Source organism: Rhinopithecus bieti, unplaced genomic scaffold, assembly GCF_001698545.2.
Source record: "Rhinopithecus bieti isolate Rb0 unplaced genomic scaffold, ASM169854v2 scaffold_1583, whole genome shotgun sequence".
In the NCBI taxonomy this organism is placed as follows: domain Eukaryota; kingdom Metazoa; phylum Chordata; class Mammalia; order Primates; family Cercopithecidae; genus Rhinopithecus; species Rhinopithecus bieti.
Genome location: NW_016803645.1, coordinates 2,354,952 through 2,371,807, shown reverse-complemented (window position 1 = coordinate 2,371,807; position 16,856 = coordinate 2,354,952). Strand labels below are relative to the sequence as shown.

General features: G+C 39.1%; 1 protein-coding gene across 6 annotated transcripts in view; it reads right to left on the bottom strand.

The window, feature by feature from the left end:
- IPCEF1 (interaction protein for cytohesin exchange factors 1) overlaps positions 1-16,856 on the bottom strand; it is a 217,360-nt gene that overhangs the window by 32,518 nt on the left and 167,986 nt on the right. For all 6 annotated transcript variants that reach the window (XM_017892162.1, XM_017892181.1, XM_017892158.1 and 3 more), the window contains one exon: positions 9,430-9,802. In XM_017892162.1, coding sequence (XP_017747651.1) covers positions 9,430-9,802 — 373 coding nt within the window. The remainder of the gene's footprint in view (positions 1-9,429; positions 9,803-16,856) is intronic.

The window sequence follows — 16,856 nt, the reverse complement described above, 5'->3', positions numbered from 1 at the left end:
CCTGTCTCTACTAAAAATACAAAAATTAGCTGGGCATGGTGGCTGTAATAGGGAGGCTGAGGCGAGAGAATCACTGGAACCTGAGAGACGGAGGTTGTAGTGAGCCAAGATTGCACCACTGCACTCCAGCCTAGGTGACAGAGTAAGACTCAGTCTCAAATAAAATTACAAAAAAGAAACATCACACTGTACCACACTAATATGTACAATTATTTTAGGTCAATTACAGGTAAGAAATTAAATAAAAATAAAAAACAAACTGTTATCAATTATAGGTAATTGATCTTACCTATCAATTATAGGTAAGAAATTAAATAAAAATAAAAAACAAACTATAAACTATCTTGTAGACAAAAATGTATCATCAAACTGAATATTCTGCTCTCATGTATTTCCTATACTTATATTGACCCAGTTTGAATCTGGTCCCAAAAACTTACAAAATATATGACTGCCACCAACATCACATAAGCAAAAATCATTAACTTGTACATGTAGAGTAATAAAATGTCGTTTCACGTTAAAAATATCATTCATATACACACACATACAAAGACTCAAAAGAAAACAAAAGGCTAATAAAAAAATAGGCAAAAGATCTCAACAGATACCTCACCAAAGAAAGTATATACAAAAATTAATAAATTCTGAGCAGCCACCTTATATTAAAGAAAAGAAGGCATATAAATAGCAAAAAAGCATCTGAAAAGATGCTCAACATCATGAGTCATTAGGGAATTCTAAATTAAAACAATGAAATGTTACTACCCACCTACTGGCATGGCGAAAATCCAAAACACAGACAACACCGACCGTTGGCAAGGATGTAAAGCAACAGGAACTCTCATTCATTGATGGTGGGAATGCAAAATGGTACAGTCACTTTGCAAGACAGTTTGGCATCTCTTATAAACCTAAACATATTCTTACCATACAATCCAGCAATTGTACTCATTGGTATTTACCCCAAAGAGTTGAAACTTGCATCCATGCAATAATCTGCACCCACATGTTTCTAGCAGGGTTATTCATAATTTTAAAAACTTGGAAGCTACAAAGATGTCTTTCAATAGGTGAATGAGTAACAAACTGTGATGCATCCATACAATGGAATATTATTCAATGATTAAAAAGTAACCCATCAAGCCACAAAAGACTTAGAAGAAGCTTAAATTCATATTACCAAATGAAAGAAGCCAATCTGAAAAGGGTACATACCATTTGATTGCAACTATGTGACATTCTGGAAAAGGTAAAATTAAAGAGGTAGTAAAAAAGACGAGTGGTTGTCAGGTTCTTGGAGGAAGGGTAGAAGGATGAATAGATGGAGCACAGGGGATGTTTTTTATGGCAGTGAAACTAGTCTATATGATACTGTAATAGTAGATACATGACGTTATACATTTGTGAAAACCCATAGAACTGTACAACATAAAGAGTGAACTCCATGCCAGACGCAGTGGTTCACGCCTGTAATCCCAACACTTTGGGAGGCCGAGGAGGGTGGATCACCTGAGGTCAGGGGTTTGAGACCAACCTGGTCAACACAGTGAAACCCCGTCTCCACTGAAAATACAAAAATTAGCCGGGCATGGTGGCGAGCACCTGTAATCCTAGCTACTCGGGAGGCTGAGGCAGGAGAATCACTTGAACCCAGTAGGCAGAGGTTTCAGTGAGCCAAGATCGCGCCACTCCACTCCAGCCAGGGTGACAGAGTGAGACCTTGCCTCAAAAAAAAAAAAAAAAAAAAAAAAAAAAAACCTAATGTAAACCATAGACTTTAGTTAATAAAAAAGTATGAATATTTATTGCCAGTTGTAACAAATGAACCATACTAATGCAAGGTGTTAATAATAGAGGAAACTGTGTATGGAATGGAGGGGGTATATGTAAACTCTGCACTTTCTGCTAAATTTTTTTATAAATCAAAAACTGCTCTACAAAGTTAAGCCTATTAATTTAAAAATAAGAATGTCTACAGCAGCATTTTACATAACAGCCCACAACTGAAAAAAAAGAGTGTTCACCAACAGTAGATACATTTATTGTTGTATAGTAAAACAATGGAGTACTATCAAACAATGAAAATAAATGAATTCCAACTAGATTAAGAGGATATTACAAGGGGTTTCTGCCATTATGCCTGCATTTCTCTAGGGGTATACACCTGGAAATGGAATTGCTGGCCATGATGTATGCCTATCTTCAACTTTACTAGATGATGACAAATTGCTTTCTAAATTGGTTCCACCAAAATATATCTCTTCAGCATGGGTGAGAGCGCTCTCAATACCCCACACCCTCACAAGTAATTTGCTGGCTAATTATGTTTCTCAGCCCAAATGGTGGCCACATGCTTATTGTTTGTGTGTGCATGCATGTGTGTGTATTTATGGAGTATTTTAGATAGAGAAAGAACACGCTTCTATGCATATGATACTTTTCAGTATAATTAACAATTTCCATGAAACAGAAGAAATGATGAAGCATGTAAATATCAAGAGTCATGAAAAGAACTAGAAAACCAAACGTTTGAACTTAATTAAACCAAAAAGCTTCTGCACAGCAAAAGAAACAATCAGCAGAGTAAACAGGCAACCCACAGTGTGGGAGAAAATCTTCACAATCTGTACATCTGACAAAGGACCAATATCCAGAATCTACAATGAACACAAAGAAATTAGCAAGAAAAACAAACAATCCTATCAAAAAGTGGGCTAAGGACATGACCAGACAGTTCTCAAAAGAAGATATACAAATGGCCAACAAACAAGAAATGCTCAGTTAGTGATGGAAACCACTAATTGTCAGGGAAATGCAAATCAAAACCACAATGTGACACCACCTTTTTTCTGCAAGAATGTTCATAATCAAAAAATAATAGATGTTGGCATGGACATGGTGAGCAGGGATCACTTCTACACTGCTGGTGGGAATGTAAACTAGAACAACCACTGTGGAAAACAGTGTGGAGACTCCTTAAAGAACTAAAAGAAGAACTACAATTTGACCCAGCAATCTCACTACTGGATACCTACTCAGAGGAAAGGAAGTCATTATACGAAAAAAGATACTTGCATGCATGTTTACAGCAGCACAATTCGCAATTGCTAAAATATGGAACCAGCCCAAATGCCAATCCATCAATGAGTGGATAAAGAAATTGTGGTACACATATACCATAGAATACTACTCAGCCATAAAAAGAAACCAAATAATGGCATTCACAGCAATCTTAGATTGAATTGGAGGCCATTATTCTAAGTGAAGTAACTCAGGAATGGAAAACCAAAATTGTATGTTCTCATTCATAAGTGGGAGCTAAGCTATGAGGATGCAAAGGCATGATAAAATGGACTTTGGGGACTCGGGGGAAAAGATAAGAGGGAGGTGAGGAATAAAAGACTACAAGCTGGGTTCAATGTATGCTGCTGAGGTGATGGGTGCACGAAAATCTCAGAAATCACCACTGAAGAACTCATTGATGTAACCACACATCACCACGTGTTCCCCAAAAACCTATGGAAATAAAAAATTAAAAATAAATAAAAATATACATCTATCTGCGTATAATTTTACTCTCCTGCTAAGGAGTAAATAATAATGACATCAATAACATCAAAAAAGAAAGAAAGCCAAGGATTTAATCAACAACAAGAAGTTATAAGAAAGAGAAGAAAAATTGAAGACCCCTCTAATAACTTTCCAACCCTCTACGCCACTCGATCACATGATAAGCAAAACAAACACTTCTGCTTTGGTGCCAGACTGACAAGGAGGAGATGTCTGTGACAGGTCACTTTGGCTCAAAGCCACATCAATTTAGAAATGATCCCAGCATCAAACATGACAATACTACCTATTTTTTTCTTCCAGTGCTGTTTTCCATACTCTATACAGACAAAAAGTGCTCAAAATATTGTTGATAAAACACAATTCTAGTAGCATAGTATTAAAAGGGATGTCCAACATGACAAACTTCAAAGACGTATTTCTGTCATGACAGATGCAGTTTTCATCTATAATAAATGTTGTTTTCTGGGCAGGAATTTGTGCAGGAGCAGTGGTACACCTAGCGTACTTAACGCCCAGGGCAGATCACTGTTAATACCCACTCCTCAATGTTTCAAACTGTTTTACATCTAAAATCATGGTGGCTAATATCTGTAATTCCAGCACTTTGGGAGGCCAAGGTGGGTGGATCAGCTGAGGTCAGGAGTTCGAGACCAGCCTGACCAACATGGAGAAACCCCATCTCTACTAAAAATACAAAATTAGCCGGGCGTGGTGGCTCATGCCTGTAATCCCAGCTACTCGGGAGGCTGAGGCAGGAGACTCACTTGAACCCAGGAGGCAAAGTTCGCAGGAACCAGGAGCCAAGATCATGCCATGGCACTCCAGCCTGGGCAACAAGAGTGAAACTCCATCTAAAATATAAAATAAAATAAAATAAAATCCTCACCTCTACATTTACTCATTTCTGAGTGGAAGATTCCTCTTACCTTATTCACATTCTGTCTCCTCTGAGCCTACTACCTTCCTTTTTCAATTATGCCCTGCAACTCCTCAACCCCTCCTATTTCTTTCAAACTGTCATCGCCACTCTAAGCTTACATACCTCCAAATTCTAGATTACATTTGTCACCATCTCCCATACCTTTGCCCCAGTGACTTCCCACCACCTACCACTCCTAACTCCTAGCTTCAGGAAAAATTGTAGGAAGTAGGATGAAAAACAAAGATGATGTAAAATCTGAGTACTATGAATGGCCTAGTTAAATCACACAAATTTGCAGGTAACTTAATCAGCACGACTTCATGACAACTCATAGAGATCTTTAGCCACATGACACAGGATCAGAGAAAGCAGGTGATGAGTCACCCATGCCTGAGATCAATGCCATTGATGCCAATGGTCATATATTAAAGGTTTTCCCAATATCAAATAATACTTCACAAAACAAGATTACTAGGAAATGTTCTAGGAACAAAATTAAGTGTTAAGGATACAAAAACCAAGATCAGTCTTCACCCTGATAGGCATGCTGCAGAACCTCTCGTCTCCCCTTTCCTTCCTCTCTCCACTGCCACCTCAGCTGCTACACAGGCTCCCTAAACCTCCTCATGTCCTGTCTCCCCTTATTCTATTCTTCCCGGCACTCTACAGCTCAAATAATTTTTCTAAAGCATACTTCCAACTCACCCTCATTAGAAATGGTCATCCATTAGCTATTGAAATTAAGGAACACCTATCCCAGTATTCAACCTCAACCAAATGTCCTTTCCATCCCCTTTTCCAATGCCTCTCTTCTCGATGTATAGATCTTGCCACTTAGATGAGATCTTCTCTTGGGTCCCTGTTCTCTTTTAAACCTCTGGAGTGCTCTGTATCTCTTCTGTGGCACCTGTTTTACTCTGCTTTCTTTTGTTAAATGTGTCTAGTTCCTCCCACTCAGCCCATCGGTGTTAACATTTTTGAGACCAGAATTGTACCTTGTTTACAATTTTTTTTTTTTTTTGAGATGGAGTCTTGCTCTGTCATCCAGGCTGAGGTACAGTGGCATGATCTCGGCTCACTGCAACCTCTGCCTCACAGGTTCAAGCAATTCTCCTGCCTCAGCCTCCAGAGTAGCTGGGATTACAGGTGTGTGCCACCACACCTGGCTAATTTTTGTATTTTTAGTACAGACAGGGTTTCACCATGTTGGCCAGGCTGGTCTCGAACTCCTGACCTCGTGATCCATCCACCTCAGCCTCACAAAGTGCTGGGATTACAAGCATGAGCCTCCGTGCCCAGCCCCTCTTGTTCACATTTTATTCACTTCAGCACAAAGTACATCAGTACATGTATGTTAGGTACTCAAAAAAAGATATATGCACAATATAATAATGCAAAATTAAATGGAGTCCAGTTTTGGACTTATTTTTTATTACATACTCACTTCCTGAGGAGGCATACTACATGATTACAACAGCAACACTCAAAGTAGCTAGCTCAAGTATGGTTCACACTCAGATTGTGTATAATTTTGTTAATATTTTTTAAATCCTAAAATCTGGCTCATTGATGTCACTTTCCTGAAATGTCCTGCGTGCTCTAGAATGCTTGTCTCTTCTTTAACAATTTTTTTAAAAATTAAGCTTGTTATCTACATGAATCCCAGATCAATTCTGGCTGTGCTTGTACCTGGTAATTTGTTTGTATAAATTGGGTATTAGTCTTATTCACTTATTAAATTGGGTATTAGTCTTATTCGCTGACATACAGCTTTTCAGCATCCAGAGTAAGGTTTCTCCATTCATTAAGTAGAAGTGACATTGTCTCCACATTGTCAGCAGGTAGTGTGTGTTGTACATATGTCTGGAGAGACACACTGTGTGGCTTACTATCACACAGGCATAAGTCATGGCTCAAAAAATTTCTAACAAAAGAAATGAGGAGCACAGGGTAAAATTGAGATGAAATGAACATGTCATTAACCCTCTCACCTCTCTTCCCATTATGCTTTGTGAAATTGATCAGTGAATAATTCCTAGAGCTCTGGAACCTGGAACTCTCAGTGAAGAAAGGCAATAGGACACAATTAACACCCTGATTTTATTTTTTTAATAGCTTACACTACAGGAGGAAATGTCTAACAGAGTATTTAAATTCAGCATAAAATCCTAGCAACCACAATTTTAATTGCATACTAACTGCAAAAATATTTCTTTCATTGTCTAAATAAAAGGAAGGCTATAATACGTACTGTCTGCTTATTTCAGGACTCAGGTATTAATCTTTAAGAATCTTTGCTAGGATGAAAGCCTCTTTCTCCAGCAAATGCATCTTGAGACCAGGACTTAATCTTTTAAAATCCTAACTCTCGTTTTGATCTATGTTAAGACTTCTATCCCTGACATAAAAGCACCTTGAACAATTTCAGACACAAGAATTTCAGGAATTTTTTATTAGTAACTCAAAAACACTACCTTTTAAAAGTCACAAAAACGAAAAGCTACCTTTGTCTGCAACACATAAACACACATGTAAAAAAAATGCACAATATGAAATTTGATTACTCAACAGCAAGTCATCACAAATGCAAGCAAAGATTGGGTTGCTGTTTCCATAGACATGACTTTAAGTGGTTCAGTTCTTCTGGGAATTTAACCAAAAATCCCCAGCAGCAGCAGAAAATCATCAGCAAAAATTCTGTAACATATGGCAACTGCCAACAAATCAATGAGAAACGAAAAAAAAAAAGCTTTCATTTTCTTTTCCTTTTTCATAAGAGGAATACCGTCACATTGAGCTGTTTGAAGAAGTATACAGATTTTGCTGCACACTCTGCATGTAACTCAAAACTAAATAATACCAGGTTGCTTCATTCTTACATTAAAAGGGCTGTTGGTATCCAGCCAGGCTCTACAGCACATGCAATCCTGGAATGACATTTAGCCAGGAACAAGGACTGTTGCATCTTCCCATGACTCTCTGGCTATGGTCCTAAAAGAAAACTCTCAAGCTCCAGGGTTATCTCTTGGGAAAGAATGCAAATGGGATTTTATTCTCTAGTATGTTTTTGAAGCTATGCTCATCTTGGGGTGTGTGTGTGTGTGTGTGTGTGTGTGTGTGTGTGTGAAATTTTTTTTACTTCTACTTATGACCCAATGATTAAAGTAAGTGTTTGTAGGAGAAAAATAATAGATGCAGTACTTTTTATTATTTTCTTTAGTTCCACCAGTCCTATATCTGGAAGTCTCTTCTAAGTATCAAGGTAGAGGTCATCTAGTTCAAGATACTTAAAATTATCTCTTCAGTATATCTTTTCAAGAACAAGAAGGCAATCAATAGTCAATGAAAATGTTTGTCTCAGAATGAGTAAACAACTCCAGTGATAAGAAATGCATTACTTTCCAAGGAACCCATTTTATTTTGAACAGCTCACATCAAAAAAAAGTTTTTATGCTGAGCTTCAATCTATCTCCTTTTGCCTTGCACCATTGAACTCAATTTTGTGTTTCCAAGGAGATACAATGAAGCTCAATACTTTGTCCAAATGACAGCACCTCACAAACCTGAGGGTGGGTTCAGACTACTCTTCCTCACAGTCTAATCTTTAGTCCTCTCCATTCCTCAGTGACAAGGCTTCTTTTCTCCTCCCTATGCTACTCATTCACCTCTAGAAATAGGTTGGTTTGCCAATGACTTGATTCACTCCAGTTCTTCTAATGTAAAATAGACAGATGGCCTAAGAGGGGAGGGGTATAAGAAAAATGCCATCAAGGCCAGGCAAGTCTGTGTAAAGCATCTTAAGGTAAGGCCTCAGAGAGTGGTGACAACTGTTGTAACCTAGAAAATTAGTTACCAGGTTGAGTATTCAAATGTACATACTTTTAAAATACTATACACACACACACACACACACACACAAAACTTGGTCTGCAGTTGTGATCCTTGGCCAAATTACTCTGGTACCAAAAATTAAATTAGCAGGGTACCCATCTGAAATTTGTGAACTTAAAGAAACATTCCCTGACTAGGCTAGAGGAGAGGGGAGAACAGTCATCTGTGTCATTAGATACTCTGGCAAGTGATTATGGGAATTTAGCAAGTCAACTTTCTCTCAATGGCACACCAAAAATATACAAACCAAACTCATCATTCTTTAACTGCTCAGTATCTTCCATCAGGTAACCGTGTTTTACAGCAGAATGAATAGCGCACAATCAGAAAAGACGCGTCATGATTGAACAGTAATAAAAACAAGCTAGTCCTGAATAAACGATAAGGACTAGTTAGTTATCAGAGCATTTTTTTAAACCTCATATTATCAACTTCATCACACAATTAATTATTTCCTTTGTTAAGACGTAAAATGTTTTTTGAACGCATAAGTTGTGCTCTCCTTTATATATAAAGGTTCTAATGCTGCACAAAGTGCGTGCAAATTGTCTGTCTTCCCATTAACCACACAGGAGCATTCAGGAGACGATGGGCTAAGAATTAGGTACTGTCTGTGGCACAGCCCAGGGAAAGTGGCTGCTCCAAACTCATTTTGAACTATCAAGGTGATGTTATGAACACAAGACTACAAAATCCTGACTTAACCACCACAAGCTCCAGTGCATGGGACGTGGGACCAAAAACAAAGAGGCAAGTTTTTTCTCCAATGGGTGGAAAAGTATCATTATTTTATGATCACATGTCTTAGAGTTCTGAAGCAGTTGGTTAGTGACACTTATAGCAAGTAATTAGTGGCCTAGTAGCTGGAGTTGTCCACATGCAAACTCCTCTACAAAGCAACATCTGGGCATAGCCCCACTTGACTAAGTATTGAATCACCGTGCATGAGTTTAACCATTCTTGTTACAAATTAATATCAGAGTTCCATACACACACAAATACTCACTCTCTAACAAAGAAAAAAGAATTTCTTGGTTTACCTTTGTCCATGATCTTTGATCCAGCAGGCTTATCCGGGACAGTAAGATGGTCATGATTGCTACTCAATGAAGAAGTATCATCACTAGATAAAGAGTTCAAAAATCCACTTTCTGATGTGACAAAGCTGTTTTCCGGGGCCTTGTAGCTGCCTGCCTCTGAGGGTGCAGGTGAATGAACTTGTACAGCAAACGTTATTGGTTGTCCCTCATCTTCAGCAGCAGATGAACTGTTAACTGTGTCAGGCAAGGATTGTCTCTCTTTAGATAAGGAGGAAGGAAAACTGCTGGGTGTCTTCATTGCATTTTCCAGGGAAGAGAAAGAACACGATGTTCCACTCAGGCTGGGTGAGGATGAAGATGCCTGCTGTGCAGCCTATTTTTTTCACAAATAAAACCAAAAAAAAAAGAATAAAAGACATCATGATTAAACCATCATTCTTTACCTTTCATTTTCAATCACAGTGTCCCCGTGTTATTTCAAAAAGTGACCAATAATAAAACAGTCAAAAGGTAAAGGCATGATATTTATTTCTGTTTGACACACACTAGGATTTCATTCTCCAAAACTGATTTATATAACTTTACATTCACTGTTCTAGGATCTGAAAAAAATCTCCTTACCATGATTTGTCCTATTCTTCAACACTCCCCAGAAACTTAAAAGACCTCTTTTGGGAATCCTTCAGAATACTGCATTACACTTTGAGCAAAATATAATTTGCAATCTATCACTTAATTCACACTGATGGAACCAGAAAGGTAATTATGAAAAAGGAGAGGCTGGGTGCGATGGCTCATGCCTGTAATCCCAGCACTTTAGAAGGCTGAGAGGGGCAGATCACCTGAGGCCGGGAGTTCGAGACCAGCCCGGCCAACATGTTGAAACCCCATCTCTACTAAAAATACAAAAATTAGCCTGGCGTGGTGGGACGTGCCTGTAGTCCCAGCTATTCAGGAGGCTGAGGCAGGAGAATCACTTGAACCTGGGAGGCAGAGATTGCAGCAAGCTAAGATCATGCCACTGCACTCCAGTCCGGGTGACAGAGCAAGACGCTGCCTCCAAAAAAGAAAAAGAGAACAAAAGCTGGAGCCATTCCAGAAACAAAATACGAACTTAAACCCTTGAACATCACTCACATATTCCTTAGTGCATTAAAAGCCTTGGCGACATTTTCATCAGTACAGAGAGAAAACATCAAAGCAACATCACCAATGATATGGTTGGCTCTGTGTCCCTACCCAAATCTCACCTCAAACTGTAATCCCCACATGTTGAAGGAGGGACCTGATGGGAGGTGACTGGATCATGGGGGTGGTTTCCCCCATGCTGTTCTCATGATAGTGAGTGAGTTCTCATGAGATCTGGTGGTTTAAGAGTATTTCGTAGTTCCCACCTCACTCACTCTTTCTCCTGCCACCACGTAAGATGTGCCTTGTTTCCCCTTTGCCTTCCTCCATAATTATAAGTTTCCTGAGGCCTCCTCAGCCATGTGGAACTGTGAGTCAATTAAAATCTCTTTTCTTTATAAATTACCCAGTCTCAGGTAGTTCTTTACAGCAGTGTGAAAATTGGCTAATATAACCAACAAGGATACTCTTGGAAAGAACTTGATTTATTCTGAGATTTTTGTCTTTGCTACATTCTGATGCTGAAATATATGCCTTCTTTAAAAAAAAAAAAAATGGTGACAGTACATATAAGCCTTTGTCTCTTTGGAGTTTTCTTTTTTTAATGTCCTGTGTAGCAAAATAAAGATTCAGCAACTCTATCTTGTTCCTCCATTTTTAATTTTATTGACCAATAAAATCCAAAATCTAGACTCCAGTGCTCTGTGGATCACCCTATATCTCCAACAGCAGATAAGACAGAGAAGGCATTTTATGGTTCAGTTGCATTACATCATCCTATTGGACATGCCTGTCAACGTCAAGCATTCAAAACTCCAAGGAAGGCCAGGCACAGTGGCTCATGCCTGTAATCCCAGCACTTTGGGAGGCCAAGACGGGCAGATCTGTTGAGGCCAGAAGTTCAAGACCAGCCTGGCCAACATGGTGAAACCCCGTCTCTACTAAAATTACAATAATTAGCCAGGCGTGGTGGCTCATGCCTGTAATCCCAGCTACTTGGGAGGCTAAGGCAGGAGAATCACTTGAACTCAGGAAGCGGAAGTTGCAGTAAGCCAAGATCACATGATTGTACTCCAGCCTGGGCAACAGAGTGAGACTCCATCTCAAAAAAAACAAAAACAAACAAAAGAACTCCAAAGCAGTGTCAGGAAGGTTGATAGAGAGAGGAAGCCAAAGAGCAAACTATGATTCTCCTCAAAAACCTCAGAATCATTGCAACTGATTCAGAAGAGTTGACTTTCTTCCAAATCAATATGGCCCCCAGGAAATTTGTAGATTCTGAGCTCTGAGTTTTGATGGGAGAAGCCAATATTTACCCAATGTGTGCCCAATTAGCTCCATGCTAGACATGGATTGTCAGATAATCAAGAAATACACTTTTAAGTAGCATGACATCAAAATCTCTAGTTAAGATACTAACTAATCACACATATCTTCTCAATAATCATATAGTGGAACAGACATAAAAAAAAAATCCATTCAGGAATATGTCAAGTATCTTGTAAACTGGTTACCTTACATCCCTTAGATCTTTAATAACCAAGAGATCAAAGATCTGTAATTTCAATAAAACCCTAGTTATCTAGAAGAGGAAATGCACTACCCCCAAATTGTCTAAATAAATGGCAAGAACAGTTTACTCATTAGCAGGATCTACAAAATAAATATTAACAAAAATATCCATTCTGGCCCAGTCCTGACACGTTCCCCTATTGTGAGCTATTTTAGTAAAACTCAACTTCTATATGATCAACTTCCTTTTTTGAAACAACACCAAACATGAGCTTTTCCTGTTACTCCTGCTGACTCTACTTTAAATTAGATTATAGCAAACTGGGCTGTTTGAACAAGAGACCATGTACACAGGTGCTACAGCACTGTCTGTGAGGTTTTTTGAACCTCAGAACTCTGCAAAGTATCAAGACCTGTTAAATGAGCATCAGAAGGATCTGTGAAGTATCATCCTGTTTGTGGTGCTACTCAAACACAGTGCAAATGCTCTCTCAATCCATTTTCTCTAGGCACCAGGCACCACTTATAAATTTCACTTTTAAATGGAGAAAAGATGAATGAGGGGAAAAAAAGAAAGAGAGAGAAAGAAGAAATAAGAAGACTTGGAGAAGAGGAAAAGGAAAATGAGAAAGCGACTATATGCTCGGGTCGGGGGAGTTTTCATTGGAAAAGAGATTGATAAAATATAAATCAAAGTGAACCTGGAGTTTCAATTCCAAGGATTCAGTATGAAAACACACTTTATAGACCGTGTAGTGCTAAGGCATGGTTCATTATTTCTAACATTATGGAGAAACCAATAGCCAACATCAAGCGTAGAAGTCTTAGCTCAGTGCCTTCTGTGAACCATCTGTGCGATATACTCATAAAGCTCCCCAATGAAGATCACATGAAGAAAAAGGCAGTGCTAGTCTCTCCTCTCCACCCCACCTCTATTGGTAAATACGAGCCCATCCTTCATGTGTCTGTTCAAACACCAAATCCTCCAGGAAGCCTTCTCTGATAGTCTCAGAGCCAGGTAGGTGCTTTGCCTGGTGTTTCTGGGCTTATTTATATCATAATAGATGGAATGTCATTTTGTGTATCAACTTACACAGTTGTCCCTTGAACAGTAGGGATTCAAACTGCACAGGTCCACTTAAGCACAGATATTTTTCCAATAAATACAGTCGGCCCTCTGTGTCCATGGATTCCAAATCCACAACCAAATGGGGATGAAAACAGCATTTGCGGGATGCAGGATGAGAAACTCGAGGATACAGAAAGCTGACTTTTCGTGTAGGTGGGTTCTGCAGGATCCACTGTGGGACTTGAGTATGCACAGACTTTGGTCTCCATGGGGTTCCTGAAACTAAACCCCCACAGATACCAAGGGGCGACTGGATTGCAACTACTGATTGACTGTTCATCTTTTTGATGAGCTACCTGAGAACAGGCCGGTTTTAATCATTTTTTGCACCTCCATTTTTTGCCTCTTGTTTGACACATAATTGGTAACAAAGTAATGACAAAGAATTGGCCAGAATCAGCTTTGTGAAGAAAAGCACCCCAGAGTTATTCAGCCTCGGGGGGAGAAGCTCCCTGAAATCCTCCATAAAGTTGCTGAGTGATTTATCCAAATCCCAGGATCAAGGGGTTATCGATGCCAATTACAATGCAAATAGCCTGACAAAATGTTCTCATAAGCTCAAATGAAAGTATTATTTTATTTAGTTAGTGATTAATAATTGTATGTGGTTTCATTTCTTTCAGAACACTTAGGTATTAAGTATTTTACATTTAAATGAGGAAATTAAAGACATTTCAAAAATCTTAGTTCTAGTTAAGAGACCACATTAAAAATTAACAAAAATTACATTACATTAAAATTAATTACATTACATTACATTAAAATTACATTAAAATTAATATTGATTTTCCTATTTTCTGTATAGGATAGTTTTAATTCTTGAAGAAGCTTCATTCAAATGTTAGCCCTAAAATCTTTTCTTGGAATTGTTTTCAAACACAAGTTCGACATGGTAAAAAAATAGTTCAAAATGGCCACCCAAAGCCTATAATTAGGCAGAAGTGAGTAAGCATAGAAATCTTAAGGAGTCAAAGTACATGGAAACAAAAAAGTCCAAACCAAACAAAACCAAAATGAGAAGAAAGGAAGAAAAGTACACAGCTTCCCTTTCCTTATATTGGCCATATTAGCAAAAACAAAAAATAAACCAGTCAATTGTTGTTAAGCCCCAGAAGTATCATGTTTGTATTTCTCCTATATGCCAGGAGAAGCATTACCCTAAATACCAAAAGACCTTGTAATAGTATACTCCTTCTCTGCCACTGACCTTCCACATGACCTTGGGCAATGTGGTGACCGAAGATCTACTCATCACTGTGATCCTTAGTATCCAAGTGACCTTGAAGAAGTCATTTTACCTCCAAGTACCATTCTACTGGCTTCCTGCCTTATCACTACTCCCCACCCCACCCCAGTCCATCCTCCAAACCACAGATAGAGTATTGCTAACACATACAAAAAGTTCACAATATTCCTCCGCAGAAAACCCTCTCGTAACTGCCCATCTTAAGTAGAATAATATCCATAGTCTTCATTAGAGCTCAGAAGGTCCACATGAACCCCTAAGGTCTCCTCTCCCTGCATCTCCTCCCTCCTTCTCCACTCCTTCCTAGCCACACTGGCCTTCTTTCTGTCCCATCAGCACATCTCTGGTCCCTCTTGCCAGAAAGGCTTCCCTGTGGATGTTGGGTGGACTGCCTCCTTCCCATTGCTTGGACCTCCACTGAAATATCACTTCTTCAGCAGGGTCTTCTGTGACACAGCAGACAGAGCAGTATCCTCTCCACCCTCAACCCCTGACCACTCTCCAGCCCATTGCCCTACTTCATCTTCTTCATAGCATTTGTCAGTCCTTGAAGTAATTTGTTTGAATTATTACTGCATTGTCCCTCTTCCTCAACACAGAACTCAAGATGCTCAAGGGAGAAGACACCATCTAGTTTAATTCAGCGTCCCTGTATTTTTTTTTTTTTTAATAAAAACAGCTTTACTAAAACACTGGCTAGGTGTGGTGGCTCATGCCTGTAATCCCAGCACTTCAGGAGGCCGAGGCAGGTGGATGACCTGAGGTCAGGAGTTCAAGACCAGCCTGGCCAACATGGTGAAACCACGTTTCTACTAAAAATACAAAAATTAACTGGGCATGGTGGTCCATGCCTGTAATCCCAGCTACTTGGGAGGCTGAGGCAGAAGAATCACTTGAACCCAGGAGGCGGAGGTTGCAGTGAGCCGAGATCGCACCACTGCACTCTAGCCTGGGCAACAAGAGCAATACTCTGTTTCAAAATAAAAACATACACACACTGAGAAACACATTAATTTATTATGTATTATTATTTAATTAGTTAGCTAACTAGTTAGTGTATATGCTGCTGAATATGAGTGGCTGTGTATTGCAGAAATATTTTAGAGGACAATGAATAAACTGCAATTAGGACAAGGTGCACATTTTCCATTTTTGTTTACCCCAGGCTGCCACTTAAAATCAAATGCTATCACATTTGATGATTCCTTCCTTTCTAACACATCATAAAGTTTTGTATCTCTATGCCTTTTCTTGTGTTCCTTCAACTAGGATTACAATAGCAGATACTTTAGGAACTTACCCAGATCCCCTTTTCCTGGCTCTGCTGCAGCCATCCCCAGCTGCTGCTAGGCCTGAAACTAATGGCTTACATCTGAGGCTTTCACTAGAGGATTACTTTGGCTATTAAGAGATGCCAGGAGACTTTATTCTCAAAAGCTCTTTATGGCACCCCCATATTGGTAACAGTCCCTGAAACATGGTAAATACACAAAAATATTTATCAGCTGCCTAACTCAAATTTATCAAGAGGGGCAAATGATATCCCATAAAGAATATTCTTCATGAAACATAAGCAGCTTGCAAATGCTACCTACGATAGCTATGTTTATTTCTCTGGAACCTGACTTCCTCATTTGTAAAACTCATACAAGATTTCTGTGAGAGTCAAATGAAATCATTCTTCTCAAAGCCATGCAAAAGCACCAGACAAGTGGAAAGTAGTGTATTTCTCATTCACATGAGAAAATATTTATGGAGCAAGAAATTTGTGGGGGTTGTGGATGAAGTCTCAGTAATGACTCACTCACCCATCCATCTGTCCATTAAATGTTTATTTAGGTTCAAATGTGTGCTAGGCAGAGTCATAAATGATGTGGGTAAACAAGAAGATATCAGGCACTGGCTCTGACTTTAAGAATGTAATAATCAGAGAAATAAACCAGTTATACAAAATCTGTAATCAAAAGCAGATTATGATAACAACATGAAAAAACTGTCAAAAAAAAAGAAATACTACAAGAATACAGAGAGTTCAGAAGAGGAAAGAATCACCCTGACCTAGAGGACTAGAGATGTTCTCATGAAGGAAGCTACATCCGAAGCTACCATTTTGAAAGACATTTAGAAGGTGGGATTGGGGTGGGAGTTGGGGACAAGTGGTCCTGCAAGTGGGGAAACTTTATACCTACAGATGCAAGGGCATGAAAGTCTGGAACGCTTTTGGGAAACAGCAGGCCGTTTGTTGGGCTGATGACAAAGGTAAAATCAGCAGCAAGACTGTAAAGGCAGTCTGAAGACAGCCCAAGGGCCTTGAATACCAAGCCAAAGACTCGGGAGGTAATTTAAGAAGCAATGGATTAGAGACTTAAATGTTAGACCTAATACCATAAAAACCCTAGAAGAAAACCTAGG